General features: G+C 42.4%; 2 protein-coding genes across 6 annotated transcripts in view; one reads left to right on the top strand and one right to left on the bottom strand.

Annotated features, from left to right (window-relative positions):
* The window catches only part of PID1 (phosphotyrosine interaction domain containing 1), a 78,539-nt gene extending 67,720 nt beyond the window's left edge, over positions 1 to 10,819 (top strand). For 4 of the 5 annotated variants that reach the window (XM_046898387.1, XM_046898386.1, XM_046898384.1 and 1 more), the window contains exon 3: positions 8,861 to 10,819. In XM_046898387.1, the coding sequence (XP_046754343.1) occupies positions 8,861 to 9,337 (477 nt within the window). In that variant the 3' untranslated portion in view covers positions 9,338 to 10,819. The remainder of the gene's footprint in view (positions 1 to 8,860) is intronic. The other variant, NM_001178144.2, reaches the window with a different exon arrangement.
* The window catches only part of DAW1 (dynein assembly factor with WD repeats 1), a 305,330-nt gene continuing 285,411 nt past the window's right edge, over positions 91 to 20,009 (bottom strand). Inside the window, exons 17-19 of the transcript XR_006930918.1 lie at positions 18,578 to 18,781; positions 16,822 to 16,927; positions 91 to 2,425 (exon numbers count right to left, since the gene is read on the bottom strand). The gene's annotated coding sequence lies outside the window, so the exon portion shown is untranslated. The remainder of the gene's footprint in view (positions 2,426 to 16,821; positions 16,928 to 18,577; positions 18,782 to 20,009) is intronic.

Below are 20,009 nucleotides of genomic sequence, written 5' to 3'. Positions count from 1 at the left end.
AGAGAATGTTATTGATTATTATGATTTTAACTGAGGTATTTATTTTTCATGAGGACAGTGAGGCACAAGAAAAACAGTAGAAGTCTGATCTATTTCCATCAGAAGTATTTTCTTTTATTCCAGATATCACCAAAACTTGCACCAGGTTGTTGTTTGTCAAACAGAGCAGCAGCAGGGCTATTTACTATAGGTAGTGTCACTAAATCTGTGCAAAATCAACGTCAGGGCCAGTGGAAACTATGAAAATGAGTTTTCAGCCCTTTGTAAGAGTGATGACCTCTGTAATACCAAGAGAGATGAGCTATGGGTATGAAGGGAGCTCTTAGGAGTTTGCTGTCTGTACAGCTGGTGTGAACAGTGATTGCTCTGACCTGTAGCCTTCTGAATTATACTGCAGGAAAGCTGCTATAGTAGATATCTAAACTGAAGTAATGATAACCAAGCTGCCTGCAGAGAATACCTTTGCCCCTCTCCCCTTCTCTCTTTCAGATAGTCCTCCACTTTGGAGTGTTCCCTTCCAGTCTCTCCAAACCAGGACTTAGTCTTCCTTTCATCTTGGCTGAACTTGGCACTGTAGAACTCTTCCCATCTTGTTTTTTTTTTTTTTTTTTTTTTTTTTTTTTTTTTTTTTTTCTCCAGGTTATTCTGGATGGTGCTTTTTGGCTGCTGTGTAGGCTTATCATCTTAGAGCTGAAATATATGCTAGGAGAGTGGGTTGGGGGTAACACAGCTTTTTTGGAGAGGTATGCAGGTGATGCTGGGATTAAATTAGCTAGACTAGGAGGAGGGTTTCCATGCCAAGTTACTGTAAAGGGCCTTGTGTTGCCTGGAGAGATTGCTAGGAGATGAAGCTCTCTGGGGCCAGGCACCCTGCATCACTACCCAATTCACTGGTTTCTTATGTGGGCTGAGGATTGCTTTTGGCTCTTTCTATACTGGTTGGAAACAGGTTACCCACCTGAGCCAAATGGAAAGTGATTGTATTGAAGGTGCAGGCCAACACTAAATCCATTGTGAAAACAGAACATTGGAGGCACTGTGAACCATGGCTTTTGAAATTAATTTAATTCTGTATGGCATCATGATCTTCTAGCCCTATACTTACTCTACGGGATGTGTTTGTTTTTTTAAAACCTTTTGTTTAGTCTGCTAACATAATGTTGCACTGTTAAGTGCGAAATTTCTGGTTAGATGGTAATATGGTGCCTTAAACCTTAGAGGCAGTGATGTTGTATTTTTTCTGTCTGTACAGAACCTGGGTTGTTATGCCCCCAGTATGGAATTTGATCAAACAAATATGAATAATAAATCAGGTGTATTGATCTAAAGACTCACTTAGCAATCAAAAGAGCCATTTAACTATGTTTTCTTTTAGTAACAAATTTAGTGCTTTTTATCATGTTGAAATATGAAAATCTGCTTCTCATTGCTGCAGTGTAAGGGCTGCAGCCCAGTGCATGCAGTGTATTACTTTGGCAGCTTTGGAATAAAAGTTTTCCTGAAGATGCTATAAATTTTGCGTGCTAGAAAAAAATCTCTAAGGGTTTTGTTAAGTCATGGAACTCATTTCACATAGTGATACATGGAGGAGATGTAACACTAATGATTGTGTACCTTTATAGGAGACTTTGTAGATATGGGTATAGTTGTGTTTATATGGCAGTTGATATTTCTGTGGTCTCCCTTTTTCTTGGGGGGAATGCATTTGCAGTATGGGGAGGATAGCAGAAGGAATAAGTGCTGCCATTTCTGGGACTCTCTCATGTCTTTGTGGTTTGTTTTGTGATTACTGTGCTTGGGTTTTTTTTTTTGTTTTTTTTTTTTCTTCCTAATTTTACCGGCCTTGCAACACTCAGTGGGAGGAAGAGCTGAAATGGTTTAGTTTTCGTCTTTTTAATTTATTTTTTTATCCCTATTTCTCCTGCAACGTAGGCCTAACACTTCTTGAAATACAAAAACAATTTGTAATCATCTTCAGCTGTCGCTGTTGCTGGCTCCTTTCCCTTTTGCTCTTAACTTCAGGTGTTGTTAAGCTGTGCCAGAAAGCAAGTGCAGTTGAGCTATTTGGTCTCAAGAACTCAATATCTTAGTAACATGGGCTTTGTTCATTTTTATTACTTGGCATCTTCTTTTGAAAGGAAGAACTAAAGGGGAAATACAAGGATCTCATGGGGAATGCTCAAAGAACGGAACCCTAAGAACAAATCTCTTAACCATAAAAAGATCCTGAAAAACATGTACTCCTCCTGGCTTTCTGGGAGTACTTCAGTATCCAAAGTGTTGGAGAGTATATAAAGTGCACATGCCTTAGTGGAAACAGTGGCCCACATTATACAGCCATTCCCGTACTCGTCCTTTGCATGCTCCATTAAATACGATTGGAGAAGTTTTCATAGGACTGATGCCAACATGAGCTTTCTGTGGGCTGGAAAGGAAGGGGAAAAAAATGAAAGCAACCAGCTCGTTCCCCCCTCCACCCATGTGCTCCTTCCCTCTGTTACAAGACTACAGCTGTGAGGAAGCTAGGACCAAAAAGCTTTCTGAAACATGATGAGTTGCTTAATCTGATTTCCATCCTTGATAAATATTATAAAGAATGTGTAAGAAAAGAACCCCGATGTAATTTGAGCATGAAAGTAAAGATAAGTGTCTGTACTGGGGGAGATCATTCTCATACAAACATATGCCACTTTCTCCTAGCAGAAGGGTCTTCTCAAAGTGAGTTTTGAAATGAGAAGGGATAGGTTTTTGAAGGATTTTGTCTGAAGGGAGGTCCAAGTAATTGTAACTAGTAACTGGAGTGTGGGTTGGTTTTCTTGCTTCCCTGGCTGCCTCCCCATCTCTCCTCACCCTGAGGACAGCAGGAAAGGACTTGGGGTATCCAAGAAAGCACTTCTACCCAGTGGTAACTGAACACAGATAAAGGAAGTTATGTGAGGCAAGGAGAGGAGTCAAAAGAGGGAAGTGTTCTAAATATCAAGATGAAAAATAATTCAGAGTAAAAGCAATCATAATCTTGTAGAGTTTGGTGTCCAGCAGTCCTGCTGATGTTGCCTATGATCTTTGTTCATTCATTTATGTCTTGCACTGTAACTATTTTAAATTGCTGTTAGAATTTACGTGATTTCTTGAGTTTTAAATAGTATAAACCTTCACTCACATTGGGACCCAAGTGTCTCTGAGTACATGCTAATTTCAGCTTGCCAGTTCCACTTGATTTCATTTCAGACTCATCTGTGCAAGCCAAACCACAAAAAGAGTTTCCTGTCCAGTGGAAAATGAAACGCAAAAGAATATCCCTTTGTTGTTAATGGGTGGCTGTGGGGAGCGGTGCTGCGGAGGATGCAGAGCTGGCTCTGCCTGAGGTTGTCTTTGGGCTTGGTTAACTGGGTTTTGCCAGGTGGGCAGAGCCTAATAGTTCGCTCTTACTGAGGACAGTAGTTTAATATCTTGAGTAGTTTATAAAGAAACTCATTGAGCAGCAGTCTGGTGTAATACAAGGTGAAAAGCTCAGACTGCTGCATTTCTCAGGGTTATGTGTCCAAAGGAGAGCTCACTTGCTGCCTTCTTTATCCTATGCTGGCTATTTGGCTTGTGGAGCCAGTTGACTTTTTCTTCTTTGCTTTGGTTTCTCTCAATTGATTCCAATTAAGCTGTAAAAGGTAAATCTTTTCCAGCACATTTATTTACCAAGTATTAAACTTATCAGCCATCAGTGTTCCCTCCTTGCCCTCATGCAGCAGTAGGAATTAGGGCTGCAGCCCGTGGGTGCTCAGTTCTATGGAGCTTGGCGTTCCTGCTGCTCACCCAACATACTGTGGTGGGAGGCCTGGCTGGCAGCTCCGTCCCCACCGGTGTTCCCTTCTTCTGGAGCTGCACTTTGGTTCCTCAGCAAGATCTGATGGTAATGAAGGGTGGCAGTTCCCCTCCCTCCTAAACTGAAGGGCCACTGTCAGGTGATGGTTATTTTCCATTAGATGGTTGCCCAGCTCAGTCTGCTCTCCCTCTGAACTGCTTCTCTAAAATAAAACGCTGCTTCACACATATCTGTGAGCCGCTGCACCTATGGAGTGATTCTGTGCAGCCCAGCAGTTCCCACAAAGGCCCCATGTTTGTGCTGTGATGGCTTTGCCTGGAAGGCCTCTGTGTGGGCAAAGCGGCCGTGATAGGCAGAGGGAAACTGTGCAGCCTTTTTTCTCCCTTTAACTGAGTTAGTTTTTTGGGTCTTGAGCAAATGTTGCTTGAATGCAGTTCACAATATTTGCTTAGTGACCCAGTGGAATGTCTGGGATATTTTTATTTTTTCTCCAGAGCCAAAAAGTGCTCTTTGGCTCTACATCACTTTGCTGCCGGCCTGAAGCAGTCACTGCCCACGCGCGAGGAGGGCTGAGAGAGGCCAGGCCAGGCCATGGGATGTCGGCTGGCAGCGACTGCTCTCGCACTGGGCTGGTGGTGGTTGATGAAAGAACTGTGTAAGTGCAGGGAGAACGCTGGGTGCTTTGTGCATGTGACCACTGCAGCAATGCCTTGACTCCTTGCTGGCTTTCCCGGTGCTGTACTGTGTCCCTGTCCCTATAGCTCTGCCAGACATCATGGCCAGTCCTGCCAGACTGCCCCAGGACTGTGGGAGAATCCAGAGATATCTGAGCATCCAGAGATGATGCTGGGGAGGGTAGAGAGCCATAATGTGGGCGGAGACAGTCACCAGCGCTGAGATCAATTAAGATTCCAGCTCCTTCAGGGCAGTTTTAGTATCCCAGCTGGCTTTCCTTTTCGTCTCTCAGGGCCAGCTGCTGCCTCTCTGGGATCACCATGCAGGAGCATTAACCTTCTCTGTGCTGTTTTTACACTCTGTGGTGGTGCTGTTTTGGTAACAAATACTGTACTTTTATATCAGAGCCTGGACTTTGGTGATTGCAAATATGCAGGGTACATAACTGATGGCTCAAGTCCAGTGCTTCATTTCAGTTCTTTTCATTTTCTTTGTTAACTGTGTTTATTTGTCATTTTTGTTGACAGAGACCCTTGTTGTCTGATGTGGAGGAAATAGATATATTAAATAACCAAATAGTTCATTTTCTGTATGACCTTTTGATCACAGTCTTGAATGAGAGCTCCTGGAGTCCTGTGTGCGTACGTGTTCCCATGCCAGGCTCCTGTGCCAAGAGAGCATCTGCCCCTGCCTAATGTAATAATTACACCTCTTTACAGCTTGGATCCACTTTCCTGGAGCAATCTTAATTGACAGACTGGGATGGGGAACAGAGGGAGAAAAGGAAATTGGGCCACTTGACTTCTGGAGCCCAGGTAAAGATGGTGATTTAGGGCAGGACCAACTTGTAATATGGAGGTTTCTGTGCCCAGCAGGCCATCAGCTGCATGGTGCTGCAGGGCTGGGCTGTGGAGCTGTGCTTGGCATGCGTAGGAGCTGAGCTGTTCTCTGCTCAGATCAGCTACAGGTAAACAGTATATGCTAAATTATGAAAAAAGGAGTTGCATATGAAAAGTGAAAACTCCTTATTACATCTGACAAATCAGACGGTGATAGAAGCGAAGATTTCTGTCAGCTGCTCTTTTGGTCTTTTGTTTGTATTTTATATATTGTTTGTAAGCTGTCAAGCCTAGTTATTAAAGCATATTTTAACTGTACATTACTGGACTGATGATATTTAAAACAACAGTGTCAGAATACTCAGTGGTTTTATGTGTCCATCATAGGGCATGGAAGATGCATCATGTATGCTGACATAAAGCATCTGTACGTGTCAGATAGCTGTAGCTGTTATGAAAGGCCAAGGCATGGTGTTTTTCCATTGAGGACAGTTTTGTCAGATACTGACATCAGTGTTGGCAAGTCTCTAGGGCAAAATAAGGCGCTCTTCAGAGCATCTTGGCTTTTCCTAAAGGTTTGAATGTTTGCAAGCTCAGAAGTGCTAAAACCACAAGTATTTGGTGTTGTGTTGAGTGGCAGTGGATTACCCGCAAGAGAAAGATCTAATGGAAAATGCCGGTTTCCACAGAGAGGATGGAAAGAATATAGTTTTTCACATGCACAGGGCATCCACAGGGAATTGGATCTTCCAGGAATCTCTTGGAAAAATGGGATGGACAAACCAAAGGACTGCAAGAACCATAAGGAAGTACATTTCTTCCCCTAGAAGAAGATACAATATGAGATACTTGTGTTCCTTATGGTTAACACAGAGGCACTAATAGGCTTTTCCATTCCTTTCCTTCTTTTTTTCTTTTCCTTTTTAAAAACTTTGTGAACTCCTTATTATATTGTCTAAGCATCTTCTAAGTATTTATGAATGTGTCCTCAAAGGAAAATGAATGTATATAATGATGATGAAATGCCTTGTGTAAGGAAACAACTTCCCAAATGCTGCTACACAGTTATACCATGGCACATTGGGGACAGTTAGACTGTTAAATCCCATTTTGGTAAATGAGCCATCACCCATCCTTCTCGCTAGCTGCTTTGCCTTGGCCACTCCCAGAGTAATTCACCACTTTTCTTCATCTAATAACTTTATTGAGGGAATTACTTTTGAACTCCAGACCTGAGCAGCCCATGTGGCAGCTGGTAGCTGTCAGGGCACAGTTGGCAGCAGGGGGAGGAACAGCCCTCGCCACTGGGCATCGCCTGGGGATCATCCTCAGAGTGCTACAGTGTCTGCCTCTTGCAGTAGCTGTTCTCGGGGGGGCTCAGGGTTTGGGCTCAGCTCTGAGGTGTTCCTCTCTGCACACTCCAAGCAATCCTGGTCTTCTCTGGGGTACAAATGCTGCAGCGGGGGCAGCATCCCTCCTGCAGCCAGGCATTCAGGGCAGTGTTTGGGCAGTGAAAGAGTGCGTGAACAGGAGGCTAATTCTCTTTTCCTCGGGGTTGAAGGGCTTTGTGCAGATCTCCTTGAAGTCTGTGAAGGACTTCTATTGCTGCAGTGGGCTTTGAATCTGACCCCAGATGCACAATTAACTTGCAGCACATGTTAGTCTTTTGCTATCTGGCTTGCAAATATGAAGTGGTACTGAGCAAACCTTTGGAGGATACACTGAGTACTTGTGAACATGCAAAGTTGCACGTTGATCTTGATCTTTTCAAAAGAGTCTGACTGTGGATGTATGTCAGACTACCCCCAGTATGTTGCAGCTACATACTCTTTGCTCTTTTATGTGCTTTTTGTACGTGTTCAGTTGGCATTACGAGCTCTGAGGTTTTCTCTTACATTACTGTACAGTACTTTAGGGAACTCATCTCTCATCACTAATAAAATAAAGCAGAACTCTGGTAGGTCTTGCCTCGCTAACTGCTCTAGCTGGTGCGGTTCCCACTGTGCCAAAAATTATAAAGCCATACAAGATTTGAAATATTCCCAGTGCAGAGCAACAATATTTATAGACAAAGAATAAGACTTCTTATTTTGAAATGTCAGCGCTATGAAATTGCTTTTTTGGCAGGAGTGTTTAAGCCACATGGACTTGCAGTACTGTTTTGTAAGCTTATTCCTTAATTATGACTTAATTTAGGTCTCTGAGCTTAAGAAAATCTATGAAACTAGCAGCAAAATATTTTTCTTGTGGAAAATTTTGTTTGCATGGAATACTAAATTTGTACTCCTTGTGGATTTTTGATGTTTTCAAACTTGTATTTCTTTCTTTTAATCTTTTTAAAGCATGTAAAAAAAAAATAAAAGACTACTGATGCTGTGTACTGTACTATGATACCACATTTTGAAGGAATTAGCTTGGAAAGCATAGGTGATTACTTTTCCTCCAATCACCTTGAGTAAAATGCACAGGAGATTAAAAGGCATCATGAAATGCACCACATTCTTTCTCAAACAGTAACTGCTGCAAGAGCTAATTTAGAAATAATTTTGCTTTCACATATTTGTTCATAAAAGCAACATTCTAACAATAGCAATAAAGAGAACAATCTGTGTAATTGTATTTTCATAGTATTGCTCTATCTTTTTCTGGAGGAAATCTCTTTTCCCAGATTAAGAAGTCCTCCATTCAGCTGTAAGTGGAATAATGCTTCTTCAGCAGCTGTAGGGAGTTAGGGGAATTTTTTCTGCAGACTTAATATGGCATTTTGATAGGGACTACTCAGTGACTTTGACTTTCAGTTAACAAAATAGGGTAAGGGCATGAAAAACCTCACTGCTTTTTTGTGTGGACTGGATAAAAGGAAAAATACTCAAAATAGCTGTCCAGAAAGGCTAAGAAGATGTGATTAAGCTAGATTTATTGCTTATTTTCTTAAATCAGTGTAGGGAATGTCTCAGCCCTGTAGCTCAGTCCTTTTCAAAGACAGAGTATTGAACAGTTTTGAGAAATTCCTGGCTTAATACTTAAGTAGAAACAGGGGAAGCAGTAGAGAAACCAAACATTTAAGCAGTTTTAAGTAAGTCTTCTGCTGAGACCATGCCCTTGACTTCTACTATTAGTGCCTGAAATATGAGACAAATAAGTAACCTGAATACAGTATGAAATAACAAACAACAACAACAACAACACAGTGGTTAGCATCCCAGCTGCCTGGAGACTGATCCTGCTAACATGAGCACAGGGGCATGGGCTGTCAACCTGGGTATTTTACAGGTGACCTGAAGAGAGTGCAATCGCTTGAAATTTGGGGGCTGAACATTTTTAGTGTTAGAATTTGAATGGTGAAATCATTTGAAGAAACAAATGCCTGGCAACCAGTTTGAAGTTTTTTATTAAGTGATGGGGTTATAGTGAAGTGTGGGCAGGGAGTTGCTTTTATTTTCCAGGCAAAAGAAAGTTCCCTGAGATAGGAGGAAGCAACAGTGGAATCTAGTGTCTGTGTTTCACCTATCTTTGCTCTTCTTTGCAGGTTACATATTTGGGTAAAGTTTCCACAACAGGGATGCAATTTTTGTCAGGCTGCACAGAGAAACCAGTCATTGAATTATGGAAGAAGCATACACTTGCCAGGGAGGATATTTACCCAGCTAATGCTCTTCTGGAAATTCGCCCTTTCCAAGTCTGGCTGCATCATCTAGACCTCAAAGGCGAGGCAACAGTCCACATGGATACCTTTCAGGTAGCACGTATAGCCTACTGCACTGCTGACCACAACATCAGCCCAAACATCTTTGCTTGGGTCTATAGGGAGATCAACGATGACTTGTCCTACCAGATGGACTGCCATGCTGTAGAGTGTGAGAGCAAGCTGGAGGCCAAGAAGCTGGCTCATGCCATGATGGAGGCCTTTAAGAAGACTTTTCACAGCATGAAAAGTGATGGCCGGATCCACAGGAATAGCTCATCAGAGGAAGTGTCTCATGGATTTGAATCTGATGATGGCTGACTGAACTCATTCATGATTCAGCAAAGGCAGAAATGGCCTAGGGAATCAGAGCTGATAGATGAATAAGCAACAGATAAAGTTGGGGAACAAAAAGACTGCCAAACCCTTGGCTGACTAGCTTTTTAAATCAAGAGAGTAATTTGGTACCTAAAGATATGCATCATTGAAGTAAATACATTACATTGAAACCTGCTGCTGTTGGAAACATGAGGAAGAAAACTTCCCCCTCTTTTGCCCCAGATGTCTTGCACCCACTCATTGCTGTCCCTTTCTCATCTCTGTAGTTCAGGTGCATACTGCAAAGTAGAGTCATTCCTGTTTATCTTAAAAGACTGGACAGGCAATATTATTAGTTGCTCCTCTGGTGTTCCTAGCTGGGAGCTGACAATGATGCAGAAGAGCAAGTAGACCTGGAAAGCCCTAACAGCTCCTGAAGAATCTCTCTCTGTGATGCATCACAAAAATCATTTGACCATACATAGGCTAAGACAGCCATACATAGCCTTTTAGACTAGCAGCCTGACATTCTGCAGTTAATTCACATTTCACAGATTAAAGAATGAAAAAAGATGCTTGTATGTACACATTATATCATATGCTATCCTTTATTTTATTCATTGTACCTATTTTCTTAATATACCTGCTGCCACCTTTTTCACTCAGCACCAGTAGTTGCAGACTGCAGGATACCAAAAAGGGTGGGCCAAACTCCCATGGTGACTAGGAGTACAGCAAGCCAGCACCCTTATTTGGGCATTTTCAAGCCCTTATTTGCTCCCCAAGTGAGTGGCCCACTGGTAAAGAGTTGAGGGACTCTTGGGTTTATTGTCAGTGTTTGAACTGTGACTTCTTATCAACCTCAGGTCTGAAGTGGTACGAAGATGATAGCCTCAACTCTGTGTTCTGTTGGCCCTGGTTGGATGGAGCTGATGCTGCCTAGTCAGGAAGCCAGGGCTGCATTACCATAAAGATCGAAGGAAAAAGTCCAGTAAGAGCCAGATTTCAGTATCTGTTCTGGTTGAGAAGCTCATGTTAAGATTCTCATACCTTTCCTTGTTCACAGATAAAGAATCATGCCTTTCTTAAATGCAGATGTTTAATAAAACTCAGATAAAAGGAAAAACTTGTTTCACTTGATATTTTTTAAGGCCAAGAGCAGATCAGTACTTTGCAAGTAATGCTGCTCCTTTATACAATGCTATTTGTAATTGTGGTACTGTTAGGGGCACTGGGGCACCTTACAGAAGCCTTAAAAGAAAGCTAATTGAAGCAGATAGCTCACTCTCTGTGTTTTGTGGGTTTATATGTTTGTATGTGAGTGTGTATGTGCGAGTCCAGTGTTGAAGCATGTAGATTGAGCATGGAGATATACTGAGGAGGGCCCAAACCCCTTGAAAATATGCTTATTGCTTTACAATGTATGTAAACTATTCTGCAGCATAAATGCATTCATACTTTAATAAAAAAAATGTTTGAGTTAAACATGGGAATTTTAAGCTGTCTTTCCAAAGCAAATGACACAGTTTTGTTTCATACATGTGGGTTTTTTGTTCAGTTGCTTGAGGGGAGTGAAAATGTCAGTTTATTTCCATTTAACATTAGAACAGCCTTCATGAGAATTATCCTCGATGATTTTTCTATTCTAAGTGTTTGATGTAAGTTATTACTAGTGAATTGTCTTTTTTTTTTGTAAGAAAAAGCCAACCTACTCTACACAGACAGAATTTATAATTTTGGCTTTGCAAGAGCCTTCAGGGATATCACCACCTTAAACCACTGGACCAGTTTAAATGAACCCTGCTTACAGAAACTGCAGAATGGCTCGTGTGTGTGTAATGCTATAATCCTGTAATGCAGTGAAAAGTACAGCAATAGTAGCAGGGTGGCACAACCCTAGGCTGCAGCAATTAAGAACAAGCCCAAATACAACAGCCATAGACAAAGGAACAAAGAAAGAAAAACTGCTTACCTTTAGAAGGCCTCCATTAGGCACAGATCTCCACGTGAGATACCCTCACCTCCATTGCCAACCCTTAAATGAGGTCTGGGAAGAGGTGCATCCTGGCTCCACCCCTTCCAATCACTCAGGTACATTGCATGCACCTGAGCTCCCTAGGTTGGCCCTGCTTTCCTACCAGGTGCTCAATCACTGCTTCAGGCCATGACTCAGCATTTCCAGTACAGTGTGGCATCAGATGGTGGGTTGGGGAACAAAACACTGGGCCAAAAGGTTCCAGGGCTGTTTGTTTCTGTGTCTTTGGATGATCCTCTGTTTCCGGATATGGCTTTAACATTATTTTTTCCTCCCTACAATGCTCATTTGGAAGCTGAGGGCTGTGCATAGGCTGTATGTTGGTCAAAATAAAATCTGAGGCCTGTCACACATCTATCTTTGTTTTTACCAAAGACAGAATGAGGCAAAACTTACTTCAACTTTGGACAAATTCCTTTCTTTTGCACACAGATGTTGCCATGTTTCCGTATCTTTATTTGTTTGAATGTTCTGCCACCAGAGCTGCTCCAAATCAGTATGAGAGCCCTGGTTCCATCATCTCAGTCTGGTGAGGGCCTACAGTACTGCACGTAGCCCGCGGCACAGCGGCTGCTGCATGTACAGCCCCCAGCGGCCTCACGCTGCTGGGAGAAGCTCGGGGGGTTCTCACAGGGGCGGCTCCTGCAGTACCCAGCGCTGTGGTGTCTGCAGCACTGCTCAGCATTCAGAGACTGAGGATTACGGGGCAATTTTGAATGATAAAAATGAAGTACAAAGCAGGAAATTCTAGTCCTTGTGATCAGAAAGTCAGACCGTTTGAAACACGAACCAGATATTTTCTAAGGCTACAAGCATGCAGGAGGATGTGAGGGAACGTGAGCTGCAGTTCATCTTAGAAAACATGAGATTTGAAAAATAATCAGTCTCATGAGTTTGGATCCTTAGATCACTTTGAATTCTGGCCAAATCCCTCCGCATTATCAACACCAAATGTGCGATGCCATTTGCATGAAGGAGAAAAGCTTTGACTCCACAATATCCAGAGTATCAGTTATCGCTGAATATCAGTTGCCAGTAGATACGGAATGAAACAATACGTTAACTTTTCCCTCAATTAATCTGCTGGAAAAGGAAAGCCATAACATTTCCATCAGAAGTCCCTTCCAATTGGCTAAAGACTTTTCTTTTCAACTACAAAGAGCTCAGTTTTGGATCTCACCATATCCCTTTGTGGGCTGACAAGTTCCTTCAGCGTCAGCCAGGAGAACTCAGAAGAGCTTTCTTTCCTTTTTCAGTTTGTAGGGGGCGTAGAGAAGAGTTAAATATCTAATAAGTATGCTGTCCGAAATGGAAGAAGAAGAGTGGAGGGCCTTTAGTTCACGAGATCTCAACATCAATGCACAGCATCGCTGGGTTCTCTGTTTGTGTACACAAATATATGTATATATACATGTACGTATGCGTACACATCTTTAAATTTGATGCTTGCTATTAAGCTTTTTCGTGTGAGACGGGTACATGTAATCAGAGGTGCATGGCAGTGGTCAGATAAATGGCTGACTTCTTAAAAAGTTCTTTTTTCTGTTTTAGTGGAAAGCAAGTTCCCTTGTCTACCTACATACAGCATTTGATATCCTATATTTATTATTTACCATTTACCACCAGAGCCGGCCCATTCCATGCCCAATTAGCTGCTGTAAGAATGATGTATGACTGGGCTCATTTTTCCCCGTGGCAGTGGAGCTCTGAATTGAGATCTCTTAAATTATTAATTTGTGTGTAATTGGGAAGTGATAGTTTAAATGTATGGTTGTTATCCTGTTGTCTAGCATTAAGTCTGCTAAGAGTTTATAGAGAATGTATCCTATGTAGAAAATAGGGACATTCATTATAATGTTTTCCTTATGTAATTTTAAACAGATACAGCGTGTTTTTCAAAGGTTCTTCTTCTGTGAAGGTCAATCAAAGAGTTTACTTCCTTTTGTGTACAACTGGCTGCCCTTATCCACTGCTCCAGGAGTGTGTAAATGGGCCTTCTGTCTCCACAACGCCATCTTCCAGCACGCTGCCCTGGGGCCAGGCTGGGGGCAGATACATAGATTTAATGAAAATGATTGTATGTCTGGAGAGATGCTATTCTGCCTTCTGTGGTGTGCTCTCTGAGAAGAGTTTTACAATGTGTTGGCAGGACAGCCCCAGTGCATGTGCTGCCAGCGAGATCACAGCTAATAGAGCTGCGTGGGTGCGGCAGCTGCTCTTGGGCAGGACAGATACAAACCTGGTTTACCCTGCTGGAAGAGGAGCATCAGATCATGCATCTCAACAGGAGAAGTGGACTGTAGCAAGCTCTTTTCAGAAGAACTGAGTTGACGAAGCAGATTTGTAATGTACAGCTGAGGCAGCATTAAAAATACTTGGAGTAACAATCTTTACCTCCCAAAAGCACATCCTGGCAGTATGTTTGAAGATAATCCTAATGCTGCTTGAATGACCTAAGGCAGTAGAGCTTGAGTGTGAGCCTAGCATCTTGTAGCAGCAGGTCATGTAGGCAGAGATATGATTTCCAAGGCTAGGCTGGAGGGGAGCATCTGAGAGTGCTTGTTTCGATTTTGGAGTGTCTGTGGTGGAAGGCGTATGTGAAAAGGCTTTTAGTGTTTCCTCATCAGGAGGAAACTGCTCGTGTATTAACGCAGAGACTGGGTGCACTTCGGTGGGCAAGGTGAGAACACCCAATGGAAAGGCCACAAAAGCAGCCCAGCATGGCAAAAAAAAAAAGAAGTGTTTTTTGTTACTGTGCATATTGTGGTACAAAACCTGACCATGCCTTCACAAGGGAGAATATTACTATGCTGACTGTGGTGCCTCTTTTCTTTCCCAGATTCCACCATCAGAAGAGTGTGAAGATGCTACCAGATAAATTGTCTGTTGTGCTTTGATTTGCGTTCCACATTACATTCTCTCTTATTTTCCTGTAAATTGTATTGCTGTCAGAAAGAGAGGAAACATTATAATCCTATGAATAATGCATAACGTGAATGATTTTGTTCACTTTTTCGTGAGCAGCATAGATTTTCTGGGAACAATGGACAGGAGAGGATTGCTGGTGTTGCCTTACAGATTTCATTCTGGGAAAGAAGTAATATTTGAAGGTTGGTATCAGTCATGTGCATGTGGAAAAAGTAAGTTATCGCAATCTACCTCCACTTGGTTACCTCTTGTTTAGAGAGAGCGCTAAGAGTTTCAGACATAATTACTGTGGATATTATTAATGAAGGTTTTCTTGCACAGTTGGGTTAGATTCCTGTGGCCTTGCTCCTGAGTGTTTGGTGCCATGCCACTGCTCCCTGGCTCGGGCTCCTCTTTAATGGATCCCAGACCCAGTGGTTTCAAGTAACAGCAGATATTCCAAATCCTGGGAGAATAATGAAATATGCAGAGGAATGTCAAAGGAAACTCCTCTAGAAAGGAAAAATAAGGTTAAATGATGACATAGTTGCCAGTGGGATATTTTCATAGCCATAAAAGATGTTGGGCTTATCCAAATGCAGAAACAGGTGAAAATGGAATTGTGCTATACCACAAAGGTGCTCTGGGCTGATGCCCGGTACTTCATGCTCGCCTGGGCTCTCCTAAGGAGTTTGTTCCTGATTCTCTATGGGCTCTCCAGGTGATTTCTTTGTGTTTCTTCTTGTCAGCTCTCCTCACACAATTAAAAGGCACTTCTGTCTCCCTTTCCAGTTTCTAATCTCTGTTTCTATTCAGCAGTGAAGGGAGGAGTGCTATGAGGAGCTGGAGCCAGACGTACCACGCCAGGAGCTGCAAGGTCTCTGCTTTACTACCACGGCCCTCCTGCTTTGCCCATCCTCTCTGTCCCTAGGAGGTCACCATCACCTCCAGTGAGCTTTGCTCTGCTCTCTGGCTGCTGTGTCTTCTGTAGATCCTGTGCCCCAATGACATTTGTGACCTGCCAGAAAAATATATCTCTTTCCCCGAGTGTTGTGGAAGTGTTTACATGATAAACTGTCGGTCTGTGTGGAGCTGAAGGGAAAAGGCCAGAGTGCCCTTCCTACTGTTGGCAGGAGGATGACCAGCAGCAAGTGCCTGGCAGTCACTAATTGACTCATTAGAGGTCTCTGTGGGTGTGCTCACAGGAGAGTAGGCACGTCTGTACCGCCTCCTCTGATGAGAAGCATGGATGTCAGGATGGCAGTATGGACAGGACTGCGGTCCCAGTTGGTGTGGGACAGCCCAGGCATCACTGGCTGTGGGGTGCTTCAACAGCTCAGACAGGCTTTGAGTCGATGAGAGCTGGGGGAAACATGCCAGGTCAGGACATTCCTGCAGTGATCCTGCAGGAACCACAGTGCTTCATCTGCCAGCAGGACAAGGTGATGCTGAGCTGTGCTGAGCTGCCCTAGGCCAGCCCATTCCAGTGCAGCAGGTTGCCACGTTCCCTGTGCCTTGCTTACAGAAATCTTAATTTATGCTATTAGAAATAGTAAGAACAAAGAGTTTGAGCACAGTTTACATTTTGCTTGAGCACTGCAGTGGGTCTCAGCTAATTCATCAGCAGTGGTTCGTTCTGCTCGAAATCCTAGGGAATGGCTCCTCTCCCGGGGCATTTCTTCCAACTTAATTGCCAAGTTATAGTGAAATACGAGGTTCGTTGTTGTCTGCTGGAGCACTGGGGATTCTGTTTTGTTGGCACATTTTTCATGACCCCGTGTCAGCAGCATAACTAGGCTATGAGATAATTTGTATGCTTTAGACGAGCAGCTGAATGCATCTTCTCCGGAGAGAAAAATAAGTTTGATCAGTCCAGCAGCTTTAATTAGGTAAAACTGAGAAATAACTTTAATTTTGTAGATTAAGTGATGTCAGACCATGCAAGACATTAGTAACTGCAAAACTGGCAGTGAGACTTAATAAAAATGAGAAAAACAGTACCTGTGTTTGGAAAAAAAACCCAAAAACTACAGCTCAAAAGGCCGTATAAAAACCAAAAGGAAAGAGTGGTGTGCTCTTATTTCCCTGCTTCGGTGCTTTAGTTTTACAATAGCTTTCCTCTCATTTCCTAATTAAGCAATTTTGAAGTTGTAAGAAAGGACAGCTGCCCTGTTAGCCCAGCTCCTCCTCCTGGTGCTGTTGCAGGTGTCCCGCTGTTGTTGCAGGATTTTGGATGCTATTGGTTGTATTGAAATATTGTTGGCAGCAGGGATGAGGATTAAATAGCGTAGGAAATACAAAAGAAGCAGATCTGTAATGATGTCTGCTAATCCCTCAACTATCTCTCTGTGATGTACGTTGCTTTAAGGAGCGATGAAGGATGGATTATGTGCCAGTTTTAACCTTTCCTTGAAAACCTCCAGGGACAGTGACTCCACCACCTCCCTGGCAGCCCGTGCCTCTTCCTAGCCATTCTTTCTGAGACGAAATTTTTCCAGATATAAAATGGTGGGAGAGTTGTAGAAAACTGTACTTTGGTGCCTACCTTATGGAACTTCATAGTAACAGAGGAGCTTCATCTCCATACCTCAACGTCCTACGTTGGCATGAGGTACCCGGTACCACTGGCTGAAGCTCTCTGGGCTGCCATTCTGTGGCACATTCACCAAAAAGGAAAAGAAAGGTGATCATGGCATTAGCATGTTGTTCAGAGCTTCCTGAACCCCATTCCCATTTGTTGGGACCTGGTTTGAAGTTCAAAGAGACCCACAGCGAAGTGACAACAAGAGATCTCACGATGCAAACAAGACAAAATGAGCTTAATGAGTACTACATTCTCTACGTCCCATAATTTTATCAGTAAGCTCTCAGACTTCTCGAAATTACTCTGAAATTGGCAGCCTGGACTTAATATTTTCTACCATTTTGCCATCACATGCAATTTTAGTTCTCAAGTGACTCCAATTTTAAACTGTCAGTGATTTAAACAGCTGCGCTGTGCACAGACTCAAGTGAGGACATGCTTTTGTAATCAAGGAGCCCAACTCCAAATTTTATGGTTTGATGGTTACTGTGCCATTCAAACTATGCCCCATTACACAGAAGTGCATTCCTTTGATTTTACCAAAGAGACCATAAATATGACAAAAAGCATAGCTGGAAAACATGATTTCATGCCTGGATTTTTCAGCTCCTTTTTAATACAAAGAATAAATAAAGTGATCTCTGAAAGGGGCATCTCTTTGCACTGAGTTATATTTGGGTTGTTTGCATGGTTAGCAGAGCTCATTGTTGGGCTTTCTAGAAAATAACTGTAACAATGTTTAGAAAAATAGCTTTCAAATCAAAAGAATGAGAGTCAGAGCGTAACTTCTCATTTCAGTAGTTTAAAGTTGTGGAAGCTCAGGGCAAGGGGGGAGGAAGCTGTTCCGCTTGATATAAAACATGTAGATGATGTTCCATAAATGCATAAATAAAACTAATTGTCAGCAGTTGTATACTTGGCAAACTGTAAGGCTTATTGCTTGCAAATTTCTTACTGTATCCTTTCCTTTTTCCCCCAAGGTGATGTAATGTTTTCATCTCTGAAAACCTGGTTTCGAGAAAAGATTTGTCTCCAAAATGGAAATCTGCTTTTGATTCAACATTAGGTACCAGCAGACAGCACTTTGTAGTCCTACTTCTTTGATTACTGCAGCCTTTCCTCAAGCAAAGTCCCAGTGCACATTGCCCAGTGCACGTGCAGTCTGTGTTAAAGGTTACCCAGGTCCCAGCATTCATTTGCCACCAACAGAAAAGAACAGAATAAATTCAATCAAAATTTGTAAATAAAAATGAATAGCTGTGCCATCTGGTGCTACTGAAGCAAAACATACAACAGTATGCACAGGTACAATAATTGAGAATTTAATTTGGGTAATTAAGTTTAATACATAATAAAATTTTATAGTAAACATTTAAAATGCTCCTAAAAATGTAAGTGCTTATTTTCTCAACATTTTATAGAAAGGTACTCATTACAAACACATCTATTGAGTAATTTTGCACTGTGAGTTTTTAGGTAAAGCATTGACTTACATCAAAGCCTGAGCACACCATTGGCAAGTGACTTCAGCTGGTGTTGGATTAGGGCCAGGAGGCCAAAGGGTGAGCCTTAAAAATGTAATTATGCTTCTGAAAAACTCAAATCAGGTACTTTTTCTTGCCAACATTCGTGATTTTTTTTTAATGTTCCAAAAAAAAAAAAAAAAAAAAAAAAAAGATGATATTTCCCCTCCCCTCTCTCTACTTCCCACCCTTACCTTGTTTGGTGCAGTGTTCTCAACAGCCAAAGGCAAACTGGCCCCAAGCTGGATCCCTTGGCAGGTTGGGTGCTGTCAGTACCAGAGAGGAGATGCAGGATGGAGTGGAGGGACTGCGTTAAAGGCTCAATGCAGTTCAACATCTCTGCTTTCCCCAACTCCTTCAGATGGGCTGGTGGCAGTGCCAGTATCAAAGGACGTTTGCTGAAAAGGTCAAGAGAAAGGCTACAGTAAATCAGTCCCACCTATGACTTGTAGCATTGGGGGGGAGGGAGGGGGTTGAATGCCCATGGGAGCCCACTGAGGGCATGTGAGTAGATGGGCTTGACAGTACTGAAATGTGGGTGTTGTTACAAGATTATTAAAAGATAACATAATAACAATACTGTTTGGCTGCAGATTAATGCCTTTGGAAATTTGAGATACTGGTAGTAATTTGCTAAGCTGTTTATCGGTTAAGCAGAGCATCGAGGCTCAGTGTACACTGTTTCACCATCAGCTCACTCTAGAGCATCAGGAATTCTTGTCTGGAAGCAGCTCAGAGGTGCCTGGCACAAACAGGATAATGCCAGAGCAAAACCCAAGGCAAATTGTGCAATTTTACATTTCTGCGGGTAAGCAGCCAAAAATTCCTGTGTGTACTTCAAGCATAGCAAATACTATTTTTTTTTTCACAGACATAAAAGTTAAGAAGACACAGTTAAATGTAATATGAATCCCTTCTGTAATCTGTTTCATGCATTATCAGGTCTTTGATAGTGGCCTGTAGTCCAGGCTTCAGACGATGTCCCTGTAATGCTGGAACCTGCTCACTGGAGGACTTTTCTTCTGCAGTCTCATGAGCCTGCCCTGAAATATGAGTGTTTATATCTTTTAAAACGTATTTACCTCATCCAGGACCATCTGATATTCTCATTTTCTATGGATATGCCTAATTTGTCTGTGAATCCTATTAAGCTATTTGAGTGCAATGATAACATGTGGCAATGAGTTAATAGGTTGTGCACATGCTGTGCAACTCTTTCTTTGGAAATCAGTAGTAATTCTTTAATGATGTTCTGTTTGTTCCTTCATGCAGAATTCCTTGTTCTGATACAGGGAGAAGGGGTAAAGCTCATCCCATTCTTTTCCTGTCTGCCATTATTTATGCAGCTGAATATGTGCCCTTGTGTTTGTGTCTGCCCCAAATTACAAACTCAGCATGTCACCACTGAGTTTTATTTTCTTCTTGCAGGTCTCCAAGTTCTGTTCTGTACTATCTGCAGCAGCGATCAGCCACTCAGTCTGTGTTGCAATAAAACTCTCAATATTTCTCTTATATGGGTGCTTCCATTCTAGAAATATCCTCTGGCACAGTGCTGGAGAAACTGCCAGACTTACACCAGTGGAAACATTTAAAGTTATGCAGAGCATTTTCAGACTTGGTGGTTTG

Source organism: Gallus gallus, chromosome 9, assembly GCF_016699485.2.
Source record: "Gallus gallus isolate bGalGal1 chromosome 9, bGalGal1.mat.broiler.GRCg7b, whole genome shotgun sequence".
Classification (NCBI taxonomy): domain Eukaryota; kingdom Metazoa; phylum Chordata; class Aves; order Galliformes; family Phasianidae; genus Gallus; species Gallus gallus.
Note: the sequence above shows the minus strand (reverse complement) of the source record. Positions and strands in the feature narration are given on the sequence as shown.